The following is a 25,393-nucleotide window of genomic DNA, read 5'->3' on the forward strand; positions in this document are numbered from 1 at the left end:
TGAAATTAGTGGGGGTAGAAAAGATCAAGGTTTTGGATGGGGGAAGATAAGAGATGGTGGTGAACAGCTGTTTTAAAGACCTGGAGGGAGGAGTGGGATTGAAGAGAGTGAGGGAGTTTGTTCCAGAGGCGGGAGAAAAGAGGAATGAAGGAGTGAAGGTGAGCAGAGAGGCTTGATTTTGGCAGTTTAACCATAACAGGGCTGCAGGCAGATCTTGTGCGACCTGTAGAAATATTTGGGGGACAGAGCACAGAGAGAGCTGGGGGAGCAAGGCCGGAGAGGAGTCGGTACAAGACAGAAAGACCACCAACCTGCCTGTGGTGAGTGAGTGAGAGGCCCTCGGAGTTAGCTTCATCGCGGGAGATTCCAATGATTCTGAACGCTTTGGTTTCAACAGCGTGAAGCCGAGCTAGGTGTGAGGCAGGGGCACCGGCCCAGAGGGGGGGAACAGTATTCCATTGAGCTGCGGATGAAAGCCTTGTATGTGATGAGGAGCTCAGGTGTGCCAAGGAAGGACTTCACACGATGGAGGATGCCCAGTCGGCGACTGGCTTTGGAGGCCAGCTTGGAAATGTGGTTTTCCCAAGAAAGATCATGGCACATTGTGAGACCCAAAAGCTTGAGTGACAGAACTTCTTGGAGAGAATTTTTGATAAAGTAGATGGGAGGATTTTCCAGTCGGTCCTTTGGAGAGACATTGCAAGAGTGTGAGATTTGTCAGGATTGAAAGAAATGTTCCACTTGTTTGACCAGTCTGTGATTTTGTACAGGTCTGCAGAGAGCGAGGAGGCTGCAGACTGCCGATCTGTGGGATGAGGAATGGAGAGGCAGAGAGTGGAGTAATTTCTTTTGGGGGATTGTTTTTGCGTATCGTTTTCACAATCTGTTGGGCATTTCTGCCAACAATGTCTTGTGTTTTATAAAAACTTGTTTAACTGAAGCACTGCCAAAACATGAGTTCCTTCTGGGATTTCAGATGAGAGCCTCAAAGCCAATACCGACTGGCAGGTCGGCAGCTGGCTTCGCACTTTAGCAATGCCACAAGAACGGAGCAGCGGTCACTTGGGGCCAAATCAAAGTTCTCTGGCACTTTAATGGGCACAGAGCGGCAGTGCTGTTCTGCTTGTGAACGCATGTTGGCCCTGTTGGAACCTTTGTTGGTCCCACAGGAGCTACAAGAAGCATTGATGTCGACTTAGGTTTGGAGAACAGGTGGTCCAGCTTCCAGCAGGAAGATTGTGCCTTTGCTCGTGTTGACACAATGGCTGCCTATGAAGTGTCACCAAGTGCAGCTTTTCAGAGACCAGATTTGAAATGTGTGCAAATATGAGCGTGTGGGCATGTGGGCACACACACACACACACACACACACACACACACACACACACACACACACACACACACAGTTTTTACACCATGAGAACATCTGGTCCTCTAGGACTGAGATTGATTGTGTCGAAGGCTGAGATCAAGAGTGAAATTGAAACTTTGTTAGACCGCATGATTATGGTGCACTGTTTATTTTGGGTCGTATTATTCGGTGCTGCCTTTGAGAGTCTACAACTATGACTAATACTTACTTGATGATCCCAATTAATCCCACCTTGTTGTGGAACCTGACGAAGGATAGTGGGATGGGTGGGGAGGAGGGCTTTAGTTCAAGTATTTCATATTTCATGAACTGGCTGGCCAGACCTGATGTTTCACTAAATGTGATTTTGGAAGGGATTTGTATAATAACAAAAAAAAAAAAAAATGGGAGTTAGTATGCAGAGCAGATGGAGAGAAGTTGAGGGCATTGGGGTGTGGGAGTTGTAGGATCTTAAATTAAACCGTCCGTTGTCCCTGTTCTCTGCTGTTGTACTTTTGTGCTTCCCTCTCTCTCCCTATTTCATCTCCAGCTCCCTTTGTTGTATGTTTTGTGTGTCCGTTTTTTTTTTCTTGTGATTGATGTTAGCTCTTACACGAGCCTTGATGTATACAAAAAAAAAATACCATATAATAAACATAATAGCATATAGATAGCCCCTTAACAGCATTCGAGTTAAAATACTTTTGAGAATGAAATAAATAAATGAAAAATCACTCGTAGAGCGACACTAGGCAAGAGAGAACAAACTAGAATGGCACTCGGTAGGGCATCCTTTTGACCTCACAAATAAATGGTGGTTGAGTTATGTGACCTGATATGCAAATCGTCTTCAAATTAAGTTAATCGGATGAAAATTGACAATTTTAGAAATTTGGCTTATGCTGACCTTTTGGCCTATGTTGACCTCAAAAATAGTTGGTGGTTGGTTTCACTAAGCTGATATGCAAATCCTATTCAGATTTCAAGTCAATTGGATGAAAAATTAGGATTTTAGAAATTTGAGGAAAGTGGTTGACCTTAGGCCTATGTTGACCTTTTGGCCTATGAACCACCTTTAGAGGTCATTTTCCCCGCAGAGCGGGGGTTGGCCTTTTTCGGGCACCTTGATACCCTTTTTGAAGCAATGTTTTTTGGCCGGATGCCCTTCCTGCCGCCAACCCTGTTAGTCGCCTCTTGCGACACACAGGGAATTACCAGTGAACAGGTACTCAATTTGCCGACCTCAGAAGGATGACAGTCTGAGTCAACCCCCCTGGCGTTAATTCAGCGATCGACCGGGATTCGAACCCAGAATCCGAGGATACCAAGCCGGCACCCTAACCGCTGAGCCAACACCAGGCTGAGGCCTATGATGACCTCAAAAATAGTTGGGGGTTGAATTCAGTGACAAGATATGCAAATAGTCTTTAAATTTTAAGTTAATCGGATGAAAATTGACAATTTTAGAAATTTGGCCTATGTTGACCTTTTGGCCTATGTTGACCTCAACAATAGTTGGTGGTTGGTTTCAGTAAGCTGATATGAAAATGCTATTCAAATTTCAAGTCAATCGAATGAAAATTGAGGATTTTAGAGATTTGAAATGGTTGTTGACCTTTGGCCTATGCTAATCCCAAAAATAGCTGGTGGTTGAATTCAGTTCGCTGGTCTGAAAATACTATTCAAATTTCAAGTCAATCGAATGAAAATTGAGGATTTTAGAAATTTGAGAAAAAGTGTTTGACCTTTGGCCTATGTTAACCTTGTGACCCAAGTTGATCTCAAAAATAGTTGGTGGTTGAATTCAGTGACCTGGTATGCAAATCCTCTTAAAATTTCAAGTCAATCAGATGAAAATTGAGGATTTTAGAAATTTGAAAAAAAAGTCGTTGACCTTTTGACCTCAAAAATATATAGGATTTTGTCGGACCACGAACTCCACCGTTTGGTGAAGTTTTGTGAAGATCGGTTTAAAGTTGTGACCTGTAGGCAAGTATAAGTGAGCGAACAGACAAACACACACACACACACACACACACACACACACACACACACACACACACGTACACACACACACACACACACACACACACACACACACACACACATGTACACACACACACACATGTACACACACACACACATGTACACACACACACACACACATGTACACACACACACACACACACACACACAAACACACCGGAGTGATCAACATACTTGTCCAAAAAAAGTTTTTTCCAAGTAATAAATAAATACAACGAAAAGGATTAGGTTTCAAAAGAAACGGCTCCCATTGGCACAAGGACAAAATCGTTTGATTTGCAATATTTTCCTAAAATAGAACCAGGTGTAGTTTTAGAGTCATCCGTTACCGCAAGCGACATTTATTGATCCCAAGATGAGCGAAAGATGCCATTAAAACAAAAGCAGGAAACAACTCAAGGCGGGTAATGGAGGCAGTGACCCTATAGGTGTCCTTTCGTGACTTCAAACTGCCTTCATTTCATTGATGGAATCAACATTTGAAAACATTTGAGCAACACGATAGCTCAGTTGTTAAAGTGCTAACCTTTGAGCTGTCAGTCTGGGTTTGATCCCCGGTTTTAAGTGAAATCCGACACGAAAGTGTTGTGTTGTGCGGTGCCAGCAGGTGGTGTTGCGTTGTGAAGCTGCGCTGTCTTCAATCAGGTGATGGCAAGACATCCCACGGTATATTTTGCGAGTCGGCCATTGGGCAGGTATAGTGATCACGTCCGCTCTCCCAATTTTGAATCTCCAATGTAAATGTGATGAATTTGGAAGCACTTGCCCTACTGAGGATCCAAAAATGAGGGGTGAAAGACCCCAGCGCCTTTACATTACCTGTCACGGAGACAACATGGAATTGCTTCTAAGGTTAGTACTCGTCTACTGAAACGTCTACTCTTCGCCAAAAGATTTATAGTCAACTTAACGACCACACCGGTATGAACAGACTCGACATTCCACTTAACGACATCTTTGACGGTGCCTAACTCCGTGATGTAACATCCATCATGTGCCTGCGGAGCACCAGGGCGGCATATCGTCGTGGGATACTCACTAGATAACAATTGGTACGCGGCCTAGATTACTGAGAGTCGGAAAAAAATGACTACCAGCTAACTGGGATGAATGAGCCATTCGAGTATGGAGTGACGACCCGTCCAGGATTGTGCGCAATAGCCTAGAAACTGCTTCGACAACCCGATTCATCATCACGATGCAAAAAGGAGAAGTCATCATCATCGAGCAGGTAGAATATGGTATAGGCGCCCGCGGAACTACGTAACTTCCGGTTAGTGCACCCTTCGCGACAACAGTCACGTGATTGGATACGTTGAAAACAAACCACAAGAGGGCACGTGTTGCGGCTTACTTCCGGTAGTCTCGCCCTCACCTATACCTGGCATGAGACCACCAAAGTCCTCATATCTATGTACAAGCTTCCCTCTGTAGTTATCACATCAGTAAACATTTAGTTCTGCAACCAGCGAACAACTTTTGGACCAATTAATAAACAGTCACGACTTCTCAAATTAGGAACCCCCAACGCGCTCGGATTGACATCGCAAATGCAGACGATTCCGCGCTGTTATAACATCTCGGAAGCCTTGGCCATAGTTCGAAACATACAGGTGACACGAGCGTTGGCTTACCTGTACTCCGCCTTCTTCCTGCAAGTCCGGTCCACGTAAGACATCCCTCTGCCAAAGGGCAACGGTGAAGCCAAGTTGAGGCACTTGAACTGAGAGCAATGGCTTGGAAATTCTAAGTCAATAAAAGTTCACCTACCCCATCGAACCTTTCACCTCTGTGTTCCACAGCCAAGGCCTGCGAAGGTGCAACAGAGTGCAGGTTACTGACCGTATCACGTATACCTTTAACAAAGGCTCTGCAATGCAGTGTGCATCGCATTTACAAGTTTTATACTCCATGGCGAGATTGTTCAGGTGCAGCACATGGAGCGCAAGTTGAATACGAGTTTCGCTTTCAGGTGTGAATATCTGTCACGCTCTGTATGCGGGAGATGGTCGAACCTGGGTCTGCATCGCAGTGGTCACCCGGGTGGTTTCGAGATTCGCCGCCCGGGTCAGCGGTCTCGCCACGCCGCGTCGCGTGGCATCGCACTGCAATCACATGACAACTTGCTTGGAGCAGATGGAATGCTTCCATGGATATTGTGTATCCGGTGTGTTTGTGGAATACAACGGGTATGAAGTTTCGCTTCGTCTTGTAAAACATCGCAACTAAATTCCATCAAAACTTGGTTTCAAAAACCCAATTGTCAGCAAGTGAAAGGAGTAGTAGGAGATGATGAAGAAACCAATGATTAACTAGGATAGTATAGGCCGTGGGAAGTTCGTACTCACTAACTCACTGATGATGGTAGTTTTTGAGGTAATGTTAATCAAGGATTAAAGGTCAAGGTCATTATTAAGGTTAGGTTAGTGCTATGGTTAAGATACGTTAGTGTTAATGAAACATTTAGGTTGGTGGATGTGTGGCTGAAAGTTATTGTCGTTGATGTGAGTGATAAAGTTCGGATGATATGGGTTAAAAGTTTAGGTTAGAGTGAAGGTTGGTGTTAGTGATGAAGTTTGAATTGATGAGAAAGTTCGGGCTACTGATAAGGGTTGGGTTAATGTTAGGGTTACTGTAAGTGATAAATTTCAGTTTAGTGCTGGGTTAGTGTAGGTGACAATGTGTGGATGAGTATTAGCGTTTCTGTTTATGATAACACTTGGGTGTTAGTGATAAAGTCTGGGTTAGTGCAAGGTATAGTGTGAGTTATAAGATTTGTATTGATGAGAGAGTATTTATTTGTGATAAAGTTTGGGTCGTTGTTAATGTTAGTGCTTCTTATTCTTATTGGGTATGCAGCATGTATCTGCAAGTAGCATCATTGGCAGAGGTGGCATGGCTGTACCACTAATGCAGTGCCCCCTGTAGGTTTGAGCAAGAATTTGGTGTTTGGTCAGTATGCCCGCGATAACTTGCCTACTACGTTTCGTGCTAGTGATAAGTTTGGAATTGATGATTGTTTTAGTGTTAGTGATAAGGTTAGGATTAGTGCCAGTCAAGTGTTTTTGATAAAGTTTGGGTCAGTGCTAAAGTTTGTATTAGCGATAAGATGAAGGTCAATGATAGGCACCTAGTTAGGGGTTATTACTCCCGCCAGGGAGTAACGCATTCATTCGTGTCCGTGTGTGTGTGTGTGTGTTCATGTGTTTGTGAACAAAATATCTGGAAAAGTTCTGAACGGATTTGGATGAAAGTTGGTGGGATGATTACCCTTGGGATAAGGAAGAATTGATTAGTTTTTGGTGAAGCTCAGGATATTATTCCGGATCCAGGAAATTTTTTTGGAATTTTTTTTGGGAAAGCTTTTTCTGTTTTACTGCATTAAAGCTTTTGTTCTTATTCTTAAATGATGTTTCTCTCCTCTAATTCCGAGATATATCGAAATAAATTATCTGACAGTTCGGGCTTACTTTCTTTTTCATTTATTGTTTTTGGGAGAGGGGATGTTAAACAAAACGTATTATTCCAACTAAACGCACGGCGGGAGTGTGCGCGCTACTGAGTGGCGTTCTAGTTGTTTTAATGTAAAGATACTTTATAGGTCTAAACTAAAGCAAATGTAATATTCAATTGCAGTAATAGACATTATAAAGGAATTGCTATAGTACTGTAACAGAAAGAAACCCTATTGTTAAAGGCATAGTTTCACCTTGATTAAACTACTCAAGGGCATCAATCAATATATTGAAAAGTTGAGGAGTGAAGGGCACATGAGCGCACAGCATGACGCCAACATGGCGTGTAGTCCAGGGCCCTTAGGGAGATCCCATACAATGTAGGTTTCTGGGCACTTTATGTGCCGGTCCACACGTCCTGAAGCCAATATGGCGTGTCGTCTGGATCCCATACAATGTAGGTGTCTGACCACTTTATGTGCCGGTCCACACGTCCTGAAGCCAATATGGCGTGTAGTCCGGATCCCATACAATGTAGGTGTCTGAGCACTTTATGTGCCGGTCCACACGTCGTGAAGCCAATATGGCGTGTAGTCCGGATCCCATACAATGTAGGTGTCTGAGCACTTTATGTGCCGGTCCACACGTCGTGAAGCCAATATGGCGTGTAGTCCGGATCCCATACAATGTAGGTGTCTGAGCACTTTATGTGCCGGTCCACACGTCGTGAAGCCAATATGGCGTGTAGTCCGGATCCCATACAATGTAGGTGTCTGAGCACTTTATGTGCCGGTCCACACGTTGTGAAGCCAATATGGCGTGTAGTCCGGATCCCATACAATGTAGGTGTCTGACCATTTTATGTGCCGGTCCGCACGTCCTGAAGCCAATATGGCGTGTCGTCCAGATCCCATACAATGTAGGTGTCTGACCATTTTATGTGCCGGTCCACACGTCCTGAAGCCAATACGGCGTGTAGTCCGGATCCCATACAATGTAGGTGTCTGACCACTTTATGTGCCGGTCCACACGTCCTGAAGCCAATATGGCGTGTCGTCCGGATCCCATACAATGTAGGTGTCTGACCACTTTATGTGCCGGTCCACACGTCCTGAAGCCAATATGGCATGTAGTCCGGATCCCATACAATGTAGGTTTCTGGACACTTTATGTGCTGGTCCGCACGTCGTGAAGCCAATATGACGTGTAGTCTGGATCCCATACAATGTATGTGTCTGACCACTTTATGTGCCGTCCGCACGTCGTGAAGCCAATATGGCGTGTAGTCCGGATCCCATACAATGTAGGTTTCTGGGCACTTTATGTGCCGGTCCACACGTCCTGAAGCCAATATGGCGTGTCGTCCATATCCCATACAATGTAGGGGTCTGACCACTTTATGTGCCGGTCCACACGCCGTGAAGCCAATATGGCGTGTCGTCCATATCCCATACAATGTAGGGGTCTGACCTCTTTATGTGCCGGTCCACACGCCGTGAAGTCAATATGGCGTGTCGTCCGGATCCCATACAATGTAGGTGTCTGACCACTTTATGTGCCGGTCCACACGTCCTGAAGCCAATATGGCGTGTAGTCCGAATCCCATACAATGTAGGTGTCTGAGCACTTTATGTGCCGGTCCACACATCGTGAAGTCAATATGGCGTGTAGTCCGGATCCCATACAATGTAGGTGTCTGAGCACTTTATATGCCGGTCCACACATCGTGAAGCCAATATGGCGTGTAGTCTGGAGCCCATACAATGTAGGTGTCTGAGCACTTTATGTGCCGGTCCGCACGTGCTACGGAGCAGCTGCAGTCAGGCATAGCACTTATAGGCCAAGCGGTTGCGGCTGAATGCAATTATTTTACATGGTCGGGCGGTACGGTGCCATTAATATGGAATATAATTAACATTGTAAACAATGTTCCCAAAAGCAGAAAATGTATAAATATTCTTCTAGCTAGGTAATGAATTTCTCATTCAAACTTTTGATATATATTAAATCAATTGCGAGGAAATCTGCTTCATAATCCTTTGTTTTTCGACCAAAAAAGGTGTGTGGGCGGGGAGGGAGTGGGGGTGAGAGGATTGGGTTTAATCAATATTCTGTTCCCCCTGTTCCAAAAAGTGTGGGGGACATGTTCACCCCACCGATCGACACCAAAAACTATACTGTTATCTTGATCTATACTATAAGATGAGATATAACATATTGGCATCTATATTCTATACTATAAGAGAGATGTCTGTCTGTCTGGCTGTCTGTCTGTGTGTGTGGCTGTGTGTCTGTGTGTGTCTGTCTGTGTATCTGTGTGACTGTCTGTGTATGTGTCACCATTTTTCTCAGAGAGGGTTGAACAGGTCTTCGTCAAACCTTAACAGGTTCATCGGTGAGTGTTTTAGGCCAAAAAAACATTTTTAAAGTTGCATTTTTTGTGTTTTTTTAAATCGCTCGATGTAGCGAAGCCTTTGTAGCTCGGTGAAAGCTAATAATAAATGATCACAAACCCCATTCCCGAGTGGGTGTTGGGAAGTGTTATAGCCCCCTCAAAATAAATAGACAAAATCTCAAAATGTCATGGTCACACAACTAATCAATTGCATTTATTTTTCCACTAAGTGTCCACACAGAGCTTACCTTGTCAAAGGCTGCACAACAAATACGCAGCTCTTGTGGATCAGGGTCACAGTGTACCCACAAGCCTTTCAGAAAAATCTGTTGGAAGAAGCAATCGGAAAGGTGAAAAAATAATCGCAAATATAAATATGATGATGACCTCCGCAGTTTTAATGATTTTTTTTTATTTACTTTTTAGGATAGTTCTTAATTTGGAAGGTATCCAAGTGATTTTCATAGCATCTATTTTACAGACGTGATGCTGTACATTGATTGGCCAAACTTTTGAAAAAAAATACAAACGATAAACATTTCTAAACGAGTTTGAGGTAAATATGTCATTCCATAAAGGATGTGCGTCGCAAAAGGGGGCAAACTGACCCAAGGTCGAGATGTTCTTAAATACTCAGTGGCTAGGATCGAAATGTGCAAGGCATCTGAGATTTCTCCATGTCATTCCTACTGTAATGTGACACCGACGGAGACATGCTAAGAATGAAAATGATGCTTCAGACGACCTCGCCTGGCACTCACATTGACCGGTCGGCCGTCGTGCAGACGAGCCCCCACGAAGACTTTCCCTTGCATGTCGGTGGACTCAAGGACCCGGCTCGACCGCCATTCATCCCGACCGCAGTCAACAGAAATGGCCATGCCCTCACCTCCGAGCTTCAGAGCCAGCACGTGCCATTTTCGATCAAACAGAGACGTGACTGTTCGGCTCGAGAATACGACATGGGTCACATGTCCTGCGGCTGTTCTACCGCTCACCTGCAGCACTTTCCTCCTTCCATCCATCCAAACCGCCAACTGAGACGACAATCACCTTTTCAACATTACTACAACTTTTCCGAGGATAATCACACTCGCGTTTGAATACTCTACACTGCTTAACTTACGAAATTGCATTTTTGCTCAAAGTCTGACCTGAGTTTTTCCTTGATGGTCAGTGGAAAGCCAAAAGTACCAGCTATCACCTCGAGATGTTCTCCGAACACGGAACATGCAGATGATGGAGAATTCTTCAGGCAGCCCAAATGGGAATATGGCCCTATGACAGAAAAATACTAAAACTTGCCCAGAGGCAATTTATATACGAGTGTGTGTGTGTGTGTGTGTGTGTGTGTGTGTGTGTGTGTGTGTGTATGTATGTATATATATATATATATATATATATATATATATATATATGCTCAAGAATCAATAATACAACAAAAAAGACATGAATACTTGGCTTCACTGAATATTATGAGGGCTGTGTGTAGGAAGGAGGGGACGGGGCGTGGGGGGAGAGGTGTATATAAGTGTTCAAATTAATTTCCTCAAACAATTAGGAAATTATGGTCCTCATACATCAGCAAACCTTGGCAAAATGTAGGTTATTTTCCTTATAGTTCCCGGTCGTGAATGTTTTGTCATGCCATTTTTTTTGTATACATAGTTGAGGCTTGTGAAAGAGCTAGTACACTGAATGGGTCAGGATATAACGGACAAAAACAGGATGCAAAACACGCATGCAAGGGGTGGACAAGTTCGACACAGAGGATGCATGAGATGGACAAGATAGATGCAGAAGGAAACTGCAAGGAGGGAACCTGTAAAATTGGAAGGAGGAGGGATTTGGGTGAGGTTAATGAGGGTAGAAAAGATAATAGTTTTGGTTTGGTAACGATCTGAGATGGTGAACAGCTGTGTTGAAGACCTGGAGGGAATAACGAGATTGAAGAGGATGTGGAAGTTGATTCCACAGGTGGAAAAAAGAGAAACAAATGAGTGGAAGTGAGCAGTGATCCTGGATTTAGGTAGTTTCACTAGAAGGGGGTTGATGGTGGACCGCATGAGCCCTACAGAAACCTGAGGGGGACAAAACATGGAAAGAGCGGAGGGTGAAGACCTGAAAGGATGCGGTAGAAGACAGAGAGACCACCGACCTGTTTAGTAATGGCAAAGTTTTCGGCTCATAGACTCAGCTTCATCACCGGACATTCCAATAATCTTAAAGGCCTTAGTTTCCGCAGAATCAAGCTGAGCAAGATATGAGGCAGGAGTGCCAGCCCAGAGTGGAGATCAGTACTCAATCAAGCTGTGAATGAAAGCCTTGTACAGGTGGACAGGAGTACAGGTGTGCCAAGGCAGAACGTTGTACGGCGGAGGATGCCCAGTCAGCGGCTGGCTTTGAAGGCCAAAAACAAAAGTTGTATTTTTGGCAATAAAACTGAAAAGGGAATATTTTTTGACTATCCTTTATTACAATCATACTAAAATATGCTATTTGTGTCTGTCTGATGAATTTTTGATGCCAATACATTCTGTCGTCACTTATCCAATCTCAACCAAACCCTGACAGGATGACGAAGGGTTACACAATGAAGGTTGTAGCGCATTCATTTGCCCCCCACCCCAAGGGGGTTTTCTCCCCCCGAGCGAGTTTGCCCGCCATTGCCATCAATGGGGTTGCACGTTGAGGTGTATATAAATGTTAAATTAGATTTATCGTGGCGTATTTCCAATGAAGATTTATCGTGGCGTTTTTCCAAAGACGCTTTTCATAACAAAATTAATGATAATCGCATATTATTAATGTTATTACAAAACATAATGTCCCACTTCCCCAATGCGTTTTTCCTGCAGTGATAACGTGTATAAAATAGCTTATAGTTATAATGGCGTTTCCGTGGGAGAAATAGGAAGTAAAAATATTGTAAACCACAAACACATTTGCTTAGCTTTTTAAACAGTCGCTAAAGCTCTTTATCATACTAAAGGGGTTCTTAACCTTTTTCCCTGTCAAGACCCCCAACGGATTGCCCACGATGTCCCCATACCCCCTTTGCCAGACTGTTGACTGACCAAGGTGCACCAAAGGTGCTCATAGCTAGAGGGGACTGGGGGCATGTCCCCCTAGAATTTTTTTTGATCTCTAGGTGCTCTGTGGTGCACTCTGAGGGGTGTTTTTACTTGAATTGCCTATTTTTGGGGATGAAAATTGGTAACTTATTACCCAGAAAATGCGCCAAGTTTGGGGATCCGCGCCTGATGACCAGTCCCATAAGGTTCCAGTGTGACTTCAAAATATCTCAATAGCTTAGTTTTACATATGGATAATTAGGAACAGAACAGGAAAGAAAATCATTAGGATTTTATCCCCATTTATTTCTTTGCTTGTTAACAAAAACAAAACAAAACAAACTAAACTAAACTAAAACATGCAAGTTTTATGCAAGCCGTTTTACTAATATAGTGAGATTGTTGCTGCTGTTTTCGTGCAATCAGAATATGGAATCGGGGCACAGTTCGTGACAACGCCACTCACATATCATCGGACACATCAAGTCGATTTCTCCACTTTGATTTCACGTTCAATAATGCAGAGAAACCTGTTTCACAGAGATACGTAGTTGTGAAGGGAACCAACACATTCATTGCCCTCTTCGCCAAGCTAGGGTAAGCTGCTATCTGCTCACACCAAAACTGCTTAAAATCCAGCCCAGCCTTTCCGAAATCAGCTTTATATATTTATTATATATTTAAAGTTGATATTTCATTGAATTTATTACAATTTATTATAATAATTTATTACGAGTCCCATACCCCCAGATTTTGGTCCCCATACCTCCAAGGGGTATGGATACCCCAGGTTAAGAACCCCAGTACTAAATGAAGAAATTTGGAGGAATCCTGACATCTGTGAAGTAAGGTTTACTTGCAGAACTGAGCGAAGATCTACGGTACTCTATATAACCCACAAATGTTGGGTTAATAACATGGCCCTTTCTGCCGCTATCGGGGCATTTTTCGTAGCGAACTTTTGAAACTCGCTCCTGCTGTTTGATACGAAACTGAAAGGAGGAAGCTCGGGTTGTGCTCCTTTACCAAGCAGCTAGCTAGCGCTTGCCAAGCCAGCCGTTCTTTAACGGTTTTGAATGGAGTGCTTGCTCGAATGCTTAAACCACTTGGCGATCTCTCCACAAGAAACTTGGTAAATGAACACACACCCAATGTTCTTGAGACCCGTCCATAGATCGACTGTAATCTATATACCCCAAAGAGGAATGTCCCTTCCTGCCCCTCCCGGAGTCTGCAGGTGTACTGGTGTGTTAAATACACAAAATCAAAAAGAAATCATTGGATTCTGCTGTATGGAGAGGAGGAGAACATAAAATTATGAGCGGTCACCCCTGACCGTTTATCCTTACTTTGATTCCCAAACTAACTACAAACTGTCGGATTGGTACTTCACAGGAAGGGTGTTTAATCACAAAGTGCATCACCCCCTAGATGGACATTAAGCTATGTGTGATCCCATCTGCTAGCATTAGTTGGCCGACATTAAAGATGATTGTATTACAATTTCTTGCATAACTTGTGGGTAGCAAATAGTCTGGTCCTCTCTGGTATTCCTTGATCCCAGGTTACACTGCTTGCTATATCTGAGTGTGGGTTCTGTGCAGGTTACAGATCCTGTTCAAAAAAAAAATTTATGCACCTAAGTGTTCACATGTGAAAATAAATCTTCAGCTAAGTCGTCTTCAGCTAAGAAGAGCAAACCATGAAAAATATTCTCACTCCAAAACTAGAGATACCAAAACTAGAACGTATTATGGTTGAAAATACGACACGCGGTGAGTACAAAAAAATAGATCTTTCTGTGTTCTTAAAGGATGTTCCCTTATGATTTGCTACAGAACATCCTGGGCCATCTGTCACTGTCCAGTTACAAGATTGATTTCGACAAAGTTGAAAATGCAATAAAAATTGAAAGACTAAACATTATCTCGGCTTAACTCCATTATTGTTCAGCGGCCCTGATTCCCTTAGCTCACCTGATTTTAATCATCCCCGCAATAAAGAATACACAGCCATCCTTTTAGCACTCAACGAGCCCACTGGAGTATTATCAACTCACACTCGGTCTGCCATGCACCTCTCACTATGATATATGCACTCATTTTCATTCTTAGAGGAGACCATTTCGTATGCAATATGGACTTAAAGGATATCCAACATGATTTTCTCAATAACACTTCTTGGCCATTATTCGAAACATCTGCACATTGCCCTGTCTTTACACTCTCGTTGCTTTCTATGGCGTAGCCCGTAGGGCAATGCCGTCTGGAACAGCATTTGTCTGTCCATCCCTCACAAACATCCACCAATCAGAGCTGAGGATCTGGTCACATGACAGGGTGACGGCAGTTCTTTGTTCTTAATGCTGCGATGACTATTGTTACATACTGGGACTATTGTTAAAGTTTTACTTCAACAAAGTGTCTTTAACAAAGACTAGGCAACTGTGAGCTGGGATACTGGCTAAATTTGAAAATCCTGCCATGACGGGGCATTGCAACAACCTTCATGAGATATTAAGAAGGCCTCGATCGCCTCTGACTAGGGACGAAACGTTGTTGCATTACCCAGATAAGTATTCGACAGAGGTAACCAGCATGGTGAGGAGCTGCAACAGTTGATAGAAGAGAGGCATGGAGGAGAGAAGAAAGAAGAGAGAAGAGAGGGTCGAAGAAAAAGAAGAAAAAAAAAAAGAGAAGAAAAGAAGAAGAAGAAGAAGAAGAGGAGGAAGAAGAAGAAGGAAAAGAAGAAGAAGAAAAAGAAGAAGTGTTTAAATAAAGAATTGACAGTGTGGATGACAACCAACATTCTGGTGCCAATCTACTCGAGGTTAAAACCAGTAAACATTGATAGAGTAAATGCTATTGTCATGGAGAGACTCACATATGAGAAAGATATTGTTGAAAAACTTTTAGTATTGGGATGTGGGATTGACAGCCTGGAAAGAATACTCCATCAGCCTCTGCGTTACACTCGAGCCGTCTTCTTATAACGACTAACCACAAGCTGGATGAGGGTTTTTTCACAACAAGGTAATAAAAAACAGTTACTAGAGTATTCTAGAAGTCACTGGAGAGGTCGAGCTTAAAATAGAGTTATACCAAGAAGGTTCCAGAAATATGTAATCCTCTCGGCTTTGGGATGACTACCGACCATGTTATCACCCCGAGACCCAAGAGGAAGGTCTTGTGTCACATTGGGGGGGGGGGGGGGGGGCTCAAGGGAGTTGACCCAATGAGAATGGTGGGTGGGGCCTCAGCTACCCAATCAGTCATGTTTTCTCAGTGGGAGTTTCTCAAACATTCCCGAGGGGGAGAAAAATAATAAATCCAGATGCACATGGATTTTGTTTACTTCCAGGAAGACAAGAGAGAATGTCAGTAAGGGATCATTTTGCTCTACTGCTGCTCGTGTCATGGAGACGACTGTTTTTAAATACGAGTTTCCTTACAAGGTACTAAGCCGCATGGTATTGGCTTAATGGTGAAGGTGGCTGGCTTGACATCTCAAGGTCTTGAGATCAAGCCTTTGTCAGTCCGTTGAATTAACACCAGGTTGGTTGACTCAGCCGGTCATCCTTCCGAGGTCGGCAAAATGAGTACTGTAATGAACCATAGACTGTAAAAATAGACAGTAGTGAACACACATTCATGTTAAAAGATTGGCCTTGAAAACACGACTCAAATCATCCTTATGAAGGGGGACAAACATCAGTACAAACACACAAACTGACATTGTGTTTTATGGTAGATGTCATACAAAACTTATATATACACATATATATATATATATATATATATATATATATATATATATATATATATATATATATATATATATATATATATATATATATATATACATGTGTGTGTGTGTGTGTGTGTGTGTGTTTGTTTGTTTGTTTGTTTGTGTGTGTGGGTGTGCGTATGTGTAATGTGCTGCCGCAAATACTTCAGAACTGTTTCACTGAACACTTAACGAGTCCCCAAAGTGTATTTACAAATGACGTGCACGTCGTCGATGTTTCTCTGACCAATTTGTGACTCCCGAGATGATAAGGGGCTTTTCACAGCTGTGGACAAAGTTACCTATCGAGCAATGTGCATTTACTTTTCATGCAAAAGCTGTGAGACTTGTATGCAATTGCGCATGCTGAGAATGTCGAAATGCCATTGGCTCTACAATATAACACAACAATCGATCTTGCTCTCCTTCCCCTCCCCCCCCCCCCCCCCCCCAAAGTCTTAATTTTTTACCTTAATAAGTTTCACTTCAGATCAGAAAAAAGGATTTTTTATTTGTTACAAAGTAGTCAGTATGCGTTTGTGAGTTAAATTTTAAAGTGCCTGTTGTGTTGTTTGTTGTTGTGTGCCTTGATATTTCGGCCACAATATCATACCTGCTTCTTCTTAAACATAATCACGACAAATACAGATACATTCAAAGTACACCGCCCCCATACCAAATAAGTAAAAACAAGACCAAAAGTCTAACAGCGGCATAGCCAGCTTTGTAAAATATTATAAACCACAAACACACACAATTAGCTTTTTAAACAGTCGCTAATGCTGCTTATAACATTAAACAAATAAATTTGGAGGAATTCCGACATCCATGAGGGAAGTTTTACTTACAGAACTGAGCGAAGATCGATTGTAATTACCAAGCAGCTAGCTAGCACTTGCCAAGCCGGGCTTTCCTTAAGGGTTTTGAATGGAGTGCTTGCTCGAATGCTTAAACCACTTGAGGATCTCTCCACAAGAAACTTGGTAAATGAACACACACCCAATGTTCTTGACACCCGACCATAGAAAGACTGTAATCTATACACCCCAAAGAGGAATGACCTTTCCTGCAGCTCTCGAAGTGAGCGGGAGTTTATGCCGTAATGACATCATATACGTAATGACGTAGCATGACGGCCGGACACAAAACTCCCTGAACTTTAATATACAGTCATGTGAAAAAGTAAGTACACCCCATGTAAAGTTTTGACTTTTTCAACATATTTCAACATGCAGCTATTGAATCTTCATTTCAACAATATTGATAGATAAAGTTGATATAATACAACAAATATCATGAAACATTTACATTTTGTAGTCCATTGTATAATTTAAATAAACATAAATGCAAATTTCGCATGTGGAAAAAGTAAGTACACCCCCACATTTATCACTACTTCAAATACCTAAAATTAGAATCAGGTGCACCAGCTCAGGTGCAAATGATTAGAACATCGTCAGAGAGGATCTTGGAGGAACCTGTATATAAACCTCAGACATTCAGTTTGGTTTGCTCTTTGTTGTTCAAGTGTGCGGCGTCACCATGCCTAGATCAAAAGAGCTATCTGAGGCCTTCAGAAAGAAGTTTATAGATGCCTACGAGTCTGGGAAAGGATTTAAAAAGATCTCCAAACAATTTGAAATCAATCATTCGACTGTCCGGAAGATCATCTACAAGTGGAGAGGATTCCAAACAACTGCCAACTTGTTCAGGCCAGGCCACCCCAGCAAGTTCAGCCCGAGAGCAGACCGCAAGATGCTGAAAGAAGTCTCTACGAACCCCAGAATGTCATCACGGGACCTACAGGTAGCTCTTGCCACTGTTGATGTCAAAGTGCACGAGTCTAACATTAGAAAGAGGCTGCACAAATTTGATCTACATGGGAGGTGTGCCCGGAGGAAACCTTTGCTGTCCAGAAAGAACATCAGGGCAAGACTAAAGTTTGCCAATGAACACCTAAGCAAAGACCAGCACTTCTGGAACAATGTGCTCTGGACAGATGAGTCAAAGGTAGAGCTATTTGGCCACAGTACCAGAAGACATGTTTGGCGAAAACCAAAGACAGCATTTGACCACAAAAACCTGATACCAACTGTAAAGCATGGTGGTGGAAATATTATGGTTTGGGGCAGCTTTGCTGCATCAGGGACTGGGCAGCTCACCATCATAGAATCCACTATGAATTCTTCATTGTACCAGAGGGTGCTTGAGGATAATGTGAGGCCATCTGTCGGAAAAGTTGAAGCTCAACCGAAGGTGGACCTTGCAACATGACAATGACCCTAAACATACCAGTAAATCCACCAAGGAATGGCTGAAAATTAAGAAATGGAGGGTTCTGGAATGGCCAAGTCAAAGCCCGGATCTAAATCTCATCGAGATGTTGTGGGTGGATTTGAAACAAGCTGTGCATGCAAGAAACCCCTCAAACATCGCACAGTTGAAAGAATTCTGCATGGAGGAGTGGCAAAAATTTCTCCCAGTCGATGTCAGAGACTGGTAGACAGTTATAGGAAACGCCTACTTGAGGTTGTTTCTGCCAAAGGGGGCAATGCCACCTTTTAGAGACAAGGGTGTACTTACTTTTTCCACATGCGAAATTTGCATTTATGTTTATTTAAATTATACAATGGACTACAAAATGTAAATATTTCTTGATATTTGTTATATTATATCACCTTTATCTATCAATATTGTTGAAATGAAGATCAAATAGCTGTATGTTGAAATATGTTGAAAAAGTCAAAACTTTACATGGGGTGTACTTACTTTTTCACATGACTATATATAAGATATATATTTAACCTACAGTAACGTTGCAGTCACGACAAAGGGATTAGTGTTACGATTAGATTTATTATAATAATAACGTTACGTTATTATTACAAAAATTATATTATTTTTAAAAAAGCGGTGAATTCCTTACTTCCGCTTTTACACTGCTTCAATCGGTTTGTTTGTGTTTCACACTGAATGAAAAACGTAAAGGTAAAGCATGGCGATTGTGACATATGACTGGTTCGACGATATGTTCGGCTTGAACGAAATATAAATCAACATGGCGGTGTGTGGAGAGTCAGCCGCTGCACCGCCATATTGACATCAGACGTAATCACATCACCCTGTCATGTGACCAGATTCTCAGCTCTGATTGGTATACGTTTGGGGGACATACATACATAGAGACAGACAAACACTGTTCTGGACGCCTCTGTCCGAAGGGCTATGCCGTAAAAACATATCCTCCAACACATGGCAGGAATGGGACGTCATTGGCACCCTGGCCATGTTGCCGTGCAGCGCATAGAGAGGGTATTGGGAGGGAGAGGTGTACAATAAATAGATTGATTGATTGCGTAATTAACATAAATAAATAAAAAACGTAAAATAATTAATTTCTTAATCAATTGGCTAATATTTTAGCTCTTTCATGAGCCTCGACTTTGTATACAAAAAAATAGCATACCTAAGCCACCAGTGTTTCTTCCGAAGCTGTAACTTTTTGAAAATAAATTAAATAACTATTTAATCAAAAAATTACATAATTAATCGATTCATTGATTAATCAATAAATAATTCATTGATTACCTGATTAATCAATAAATCTAAAATATCCTTTATAGCCAAATCACTTGGTCACTGTCTATTTTTCTTTTTCTTTTTGTAAACAGAATCTAGGCTCGTGTAAGAGCTAACACATTGAACATGATAACATGCACAGAAACATAAAACATACAAAGGGAGCGGGAGACAAGAGGGGGAGATAGAGGGAAGCACACAAGCACAACAGTAGAGAACAGGGACATCGGTAGAGAACAGGCACTGTCGTGTCCAAATATCAGCTTTCCAGCTCAAAAGGTGCCTGAGATATTGCCCACATGAGAAAGAAAATAAATGAGTACTTAATAAATCGATAATAATTAAATAATCAATTAATTTATATATATATATGTATATATATATATATATATATATATATATATATATATATATATATATTGTTTTTGTCAAAGAACATGCTCACTATTGCGCCCAAATTTTAGCTTCCTAGCTCAAAGGATGGTTGACATTCCGCCTGGAAAAACAAACAAGAAAACAAAAAATGAAAAATCACTCATTGAGCGACACTTGGTAAAAGAGAACACAAAGTATAATGGCACTCGCTAGAGCATCTTTTTGACCTCCCAAATAATTGGTGGTTGAATTCAGTGACCTGATATGCAAATCGTCTTCAAATTGTAAGTTAATTGGATGAAAACTGACAATTTTAGAAATTTTGCCTATGTTGACCTTTTGGCCGAAGTTGACCTCAAAAATAGTTGGTGATTGAATTCAGTTAGGTGATATGTAAATCCTATTCAAATTTCAAGTCAATCGGATGAAAATTGAGAATTTTAGAAATTCGAAAAAAGTCGTTGACTTTTTCGCCTATGTTGACCTTTTGGCCGATGTTAATCTCAGAAATAGTTGTTGGTTGAATTCAGTTCGCTGATATGTAAATCCTATTCCAATTTCAAGTCAATCGGATGAAAATTGAGGATTTTAGAAATTTGAATGAAAGTGGTTGACCTTTGGCCTATGTTGACCTTTTGATCTTTTGACCGACCATTCTCCCATTTGGTGAAGATTCGTGATGATCGGTTTAAAATTGTGACCTGCAGGCAACTATAAGTGAGTAGACACAAACACACAACATACTTGCCCAAAAATTTTTTTTGCCAAGTAACAATCATATGGAGTGAAAACTGAATACTCCCTTTCGGCACGCGTCATCACTGGGTACTCTTTGGTGCCCGATGATGACGTCATGCTGCACCTTGAGATGGAATAGGAAAGGAGCAGTGTACAATACATAAAGCGTCACTGACTAAGAAGTGCCATTTGCCAATTTGAAAAAGTGCAAACATTCTTCTAAACCCTAAAGCGAACCGATGCATGTTATCCATCAAGAAAAGCTAAACCATCAGTGTGAAGGTGAAATGACTTGGTTGTGTTTGACATTGGTGCGTCAGTTTGTACGGAATGGTGACTTGTCATTTCCCATGGTGTGATAGCTTTGTATCATGTGTGCCACTGTTGTATGAAGTTTGCATCAAGACTTGCTATGCTGGTGCCACAGGTGGATCGATGTGGGCTGTCGTATTAGGAGGCACCTATCTGCATGAAAATTGGTCTATACTCACCTGGTGCTGTAAACAGCCCGCACTTTGTAGAGTTTTGTCCCAACGATGTTCTTTAAATCTCCCCCGCTTGTATTAGACTTTCCTGCGGAGTTCATGATGTGTTTCATGACATCATAACCTGCAAAATATATTTTTAAACGTATTCTAGTATGAGACGAACAGTTTGTTGAACATAAAAAGGTTTACACTTCTTTGTCCAAATTTTGTGTACGTATATTGTAGACAAGTTAATGGTCCAATTTTATGACACTTTTCCACAATCATTGCTGTCTAGAGCTGACAGTGTGATTCAACAAACCCTCACCGTGAAATAAAGATGTGATTACCTTACCCTCTCTATAAAGCTACGAAAAAGTTGTGGGTGGATTCTGACGACATTTAGTGGAGAGGTTTGCTAGGTGACAAGGACAAAATGATTCGATTTTGGTGAAGATCCGGCTCTGGATCTGAGAATTTTAAAAGTGATTCTTCACCATTAAGGGGAGGATGGGGGTAACTATAAATATTACGATATCTCAAAAAATTGTCGACAGAGTCGGCCGAAATTTGGTGGAGATGTTGGGTAGGTCACAAGGACGAAATGATTCGATTTTGGTGAAGATCCCGATCCGGATCTGGATTCGAGAAGTTTTTAAGTAATTCTTCACCATTTAGTGATTGGGCAAAAACCGATGTACAGCACGATATCTTAAAAAGTTGTCGGCGGATTTGGACTAAACTTGGACACGTTGTGTGTGTGACAAGAACGAATCAATTTGATTTTGGTGAAGATCTGAATACAGATCTGGATATGAGAATTTTAATTTTTTTTTAAAGTGATTCTTCAGAGAAAGGGGAAAAACTAATAATATCACGGTATCTCAAAAATTGTCGACGGATTTGAATGAAACTTGGCAGACAGGTTGGGTGTCTGTCAAGGAAGAATTGAATCAAGTTTGGTGAAAGGATCAAAATTTCCATGAAGGAAGAGCACAACTGATGAACCTGGTAGTTAGAAAATTGGTCACTCGTAAAAAAGAAACTTTAGTACATGTTGTTCTGAAATTGTATAACTTACAACATATTTTAAATATTAATACAATACATGAGGAATAGCTAACTGTTACTGTTCAATAAAATAATCTAACGGTTGAGGAACAGAATTGTAGCAAAAAAAAGGGTGTGCGTGTCCGACAGGAATGAGGTGCAGAGGTAGCACATTTGCCTTTGAGCTGTCCAGTATGGTTTTGCTTCTCTGAAAAATAGAAACTGTTGGATTGGTGTTCACGAGCTACAAGTTGCATCACAAAGTGCATCATCATTCAGGTGGACATTAAGTTGAATGTCTCGTCTACCAGCATTAGTTTATGGACATTCATCAATATGTGTGCCGTCCCTCGGATGGACATTACACAGGCATCCAGTCTGCTGCCATAAGTTGGTGAAGGTTAAATATCTCATGGTGTCCTTCTTGAAGAGTAGACGAGCTATCGCCGGCACCATGAACAAATTACAAATTCCTGCACTAACCAGCGGAGGGCACTGCATCAGTGGCCCACTGGCCCAGCCATGCCCTCAGCCAATGAAGCTATCCTGCAGCTTTGTGCTGCATATGAACGAAGACGTTTGTGGATGGAAACAATACTGTATTGGCTTTCACAAAGAGTAAGTGAGTTATCTTCAGCATCCCAGCCAAACCGCAAACAGGATGGTGTTGACAGTAGGGATTGTGTTGACTGGGTGATGTGCAGTGTTAGGCTTGTGCCAGATCGAACACTTTCAATTTAGATCAAAAAGTTCAATTTTTGTCTCGTCTGACCACAAAAGCTTTCTCCACATGCCTCCAGTATCATTAAGATTATTTTTTGCAAACTCCATATGAGCTTTTAGATGTGTCCTTTTTAGTAATGGATAATTTTGTGCCACCTGTCCACAGAAGCCAGCTTTGTGAAGGAAATGGCATATTGGTGATTGATGAATACTGACCCTCATCTCGGACATAGAGCCTTGCAGATCTTTCAAAGTTATTGTTGGATTTACAGTGACATCCCGAACCAGTTTCTTGCTTGATGAACAGTACTGAAATGTTGTATGGAGTTTGTGAAAAAAGCATCTTAGTGATGCTGCAGGCATGTGGAGCAAGCCTTCTGCTGAGTTTGGACGGGCGACCTGATCTGGATAGAGTCTGGGTGGGATGATACGTCTTCCACTTCTTAATGATGGATTTCACCGTACTCAAAGACATAATGAGTGACTTTGAAATATTCGAATAATCCTCTCCTGAACAGTGCTTCTCCACCACTTTATGTCTGACTTCTTCGGAAAAATCCTTGGTCTTCATGTTTGCCTTGTTGATTAATCAAGTGAGTTGCACCTTAAAACTTCTGAGATAATCTTTAATTTTGAAGTTAAACGACTGATTAAATACAGGTGAAACATATTACCCCTATTTTTTGAAACCTTTTAAATAAAGAATTTGCTGCTGAAGTGATTTAGGGTTAATCAGGCCAAGAGTTTGAATGCTTATGTAACAGAGAATCATATGATTTTCTCTGTTAATTTAACATATTCACACTATCTTTTTTCGCTTTATCACTTTGGAGTAATTTGTGAAGTCACTATATGTTAAGTTTGATTCGAAAGCATCATGAAATAAGCTCATGTGGCACCAAAATGTGAAAACTTTGGATGGGTGGTGTATACTTTTGCAGGACGCTGGATATATACATATGTTATACATATATATATATATATATATATATATATATATATATATATATATATATATATATATACTATTTTTTTTTCCAAAATGTTCTACCAACAAGTGCTCACAATATTCCAACTTAAAATAAATACACATGCACACATGTATTGTAAAATCAAACGTTGGTATGCCTTGGAATTGTGAAATAATTTCGTCCATATGATTTTTGAACACACCTCATATGTAGCTTATTTTCCTGAAAACCATATTCTAAAGAAAGGTCATGCGAGTAGCATAAGATATTGAGGGGTTCAACTTACCTCGAATACTTTCACCTCCTGTCTGTTCTGTAAATGTTTCAGGGAGTAGTGGACATGTTGTGTCTGCAGATGCACACACAAGGGGAAATATTGCAATAAAAAAAAGAGAATCACTCGACACCATTTCAGGCATATATATATATATATATGAATATACACACACACATATATATATATATTTCTTTATTTTTCCTAGCGGAACTAGATGGCTAAGTATGGGTTTGTGGTGGAAATGATAATAACCTGCTGTGTGCGCACAGGCCATGAGCGTCAGATACAGGAGCACAGCAGTTCCGAACCACCAGCACCACCAACAGCTGCAACCAGTAGAACCCACGGGTCGCATCATGGCGCAGCAGCTGCGAACTTTTCCCTGCACAACAATTAAAGAGCAATCGGTTTAAAAAAAAAATCGATAACATCCTTGCAGAATGACAACCATAAACAATTAAGCGCTTTTTAATGCCATTTTGTTATTATATCCAACGATCCCAGATCGCACATTTGGGAAAGATCGCCCCGTGTGGGGCCACCTCGCCAAATGACGTCGCTTTTGGAAGTTTTTACAGATAACCTACAAAACTGTCATTGTTTTTGGTTTGCGACACCCAAACCCGATGTCTTCAGTAGAGGATCCAAGAATTCCAGAAAGGAGGTCGGTTTGTCCGGTAGCAGAGGAGAGCTTGTTCTTTGAGCGGTGCGTCGTGCGTACCTTAATGCGTGGGAACCGTATGTAGTCCGGGACCTGCAAGCTCATCAGATCTGGGGGTCCAAGGTAATGGCGATGTGCAGTGGCAAAGGATCGCCGGCCCCACGAAGGCACGAATGGCGATTCCTCCTCCTCCCTGTTCGTTTCCTTACCACCACCCCCCCAATCCCCCTCCTAGCCCCCCCAATCCCCCCTAGCCCCTCCCCCCCCCCCCCCCAATTCCTCATCCCCTCCCCTGCAGTCACCTTCGGGGCTAAACAGCCGTACCGATATCGGAGAAAGGCTTATCACGAAACCACTACGACCGGTAATTATAGCATTCACGCCTTTTGGAAATGCGTTCACTGTAATAAACCATCGTCGGTGCGCGAGGAGCCTCCACCGGCTC

General features: G+C 41.9%; 2 protein-coding genes across 2 annotated transcripts in view; both read right to left on the minus strand.

Annotated features, from left to right (window-relative positions):
- Positions 1–5,617, minus strand: part of LOC137421857 (uncharacterized) — a 193,906-nt gene extending 188,289 nt beyond the window's left edge. The window contains exons 1-4 of the mRNA XM_078772583.1: positions 5,585–5,617; positions 5,413–5,502; positions 5,168–5,206; positions 5,032–5,079 (exon numbers count right to left, since the gene is read on the minus strand). Coding sequence (XP_078628709.1) covers positions 5,032–5,079; positions 5,168–5,206; positions 5,413–5,502; positions 5,585–5,617 — 210 coding nt within the window. The remainder of the gene's footprint in view (positions 1–5,031; positions 5,080–5,167; positions 5,207–5,412; positions 5,503–5,584) is intronic.
- Positions 5,618–8,403: 2,786 nt separating this feature from the next.
- On the minus strand, positions 8,404–25,090 carry LOC144890766 (collagen alpha-1(XIX) chain-like). Its single transcript, XM_078772584.1, has 8 exons — positions 25,009–25,090; positions 24,540–24,669; positions 24,297–24,359; positions 21,291–21,408; positions 10,402–10,525; positions 10,009–10,284; positions 9,496–9,573; positions 8,404–8,601 (listed from the first exon to the last, which is right to left on the minus strand). The coding sequence occupies exons 1-8, from the start codon at positions 25,051–25,053 to the stop codon at positions 8,404–8,406; spliced, it is 1,032 nt and encodes a 343-aa protein (XP_078628710.1). The 5' UTR covers positions 25,054–25,090.
- Positions 25,091–25,393: the final 303 nt, after the last annotated feature.

This window comes from Myxine glutinosa, chromosome 2 (genome assembly GCF_964187855.1).
Source record: "Myxine glutinosa chromosome 2, kmMyxGlut1.1, whole genome shotgun sequence".
NCBI classification, from domain to species: Eukaryota; Metazoa; Chordata; class Myxini; order Myxiniformes; family Myxinidae; genus Myxine; species Myxine glutinosa.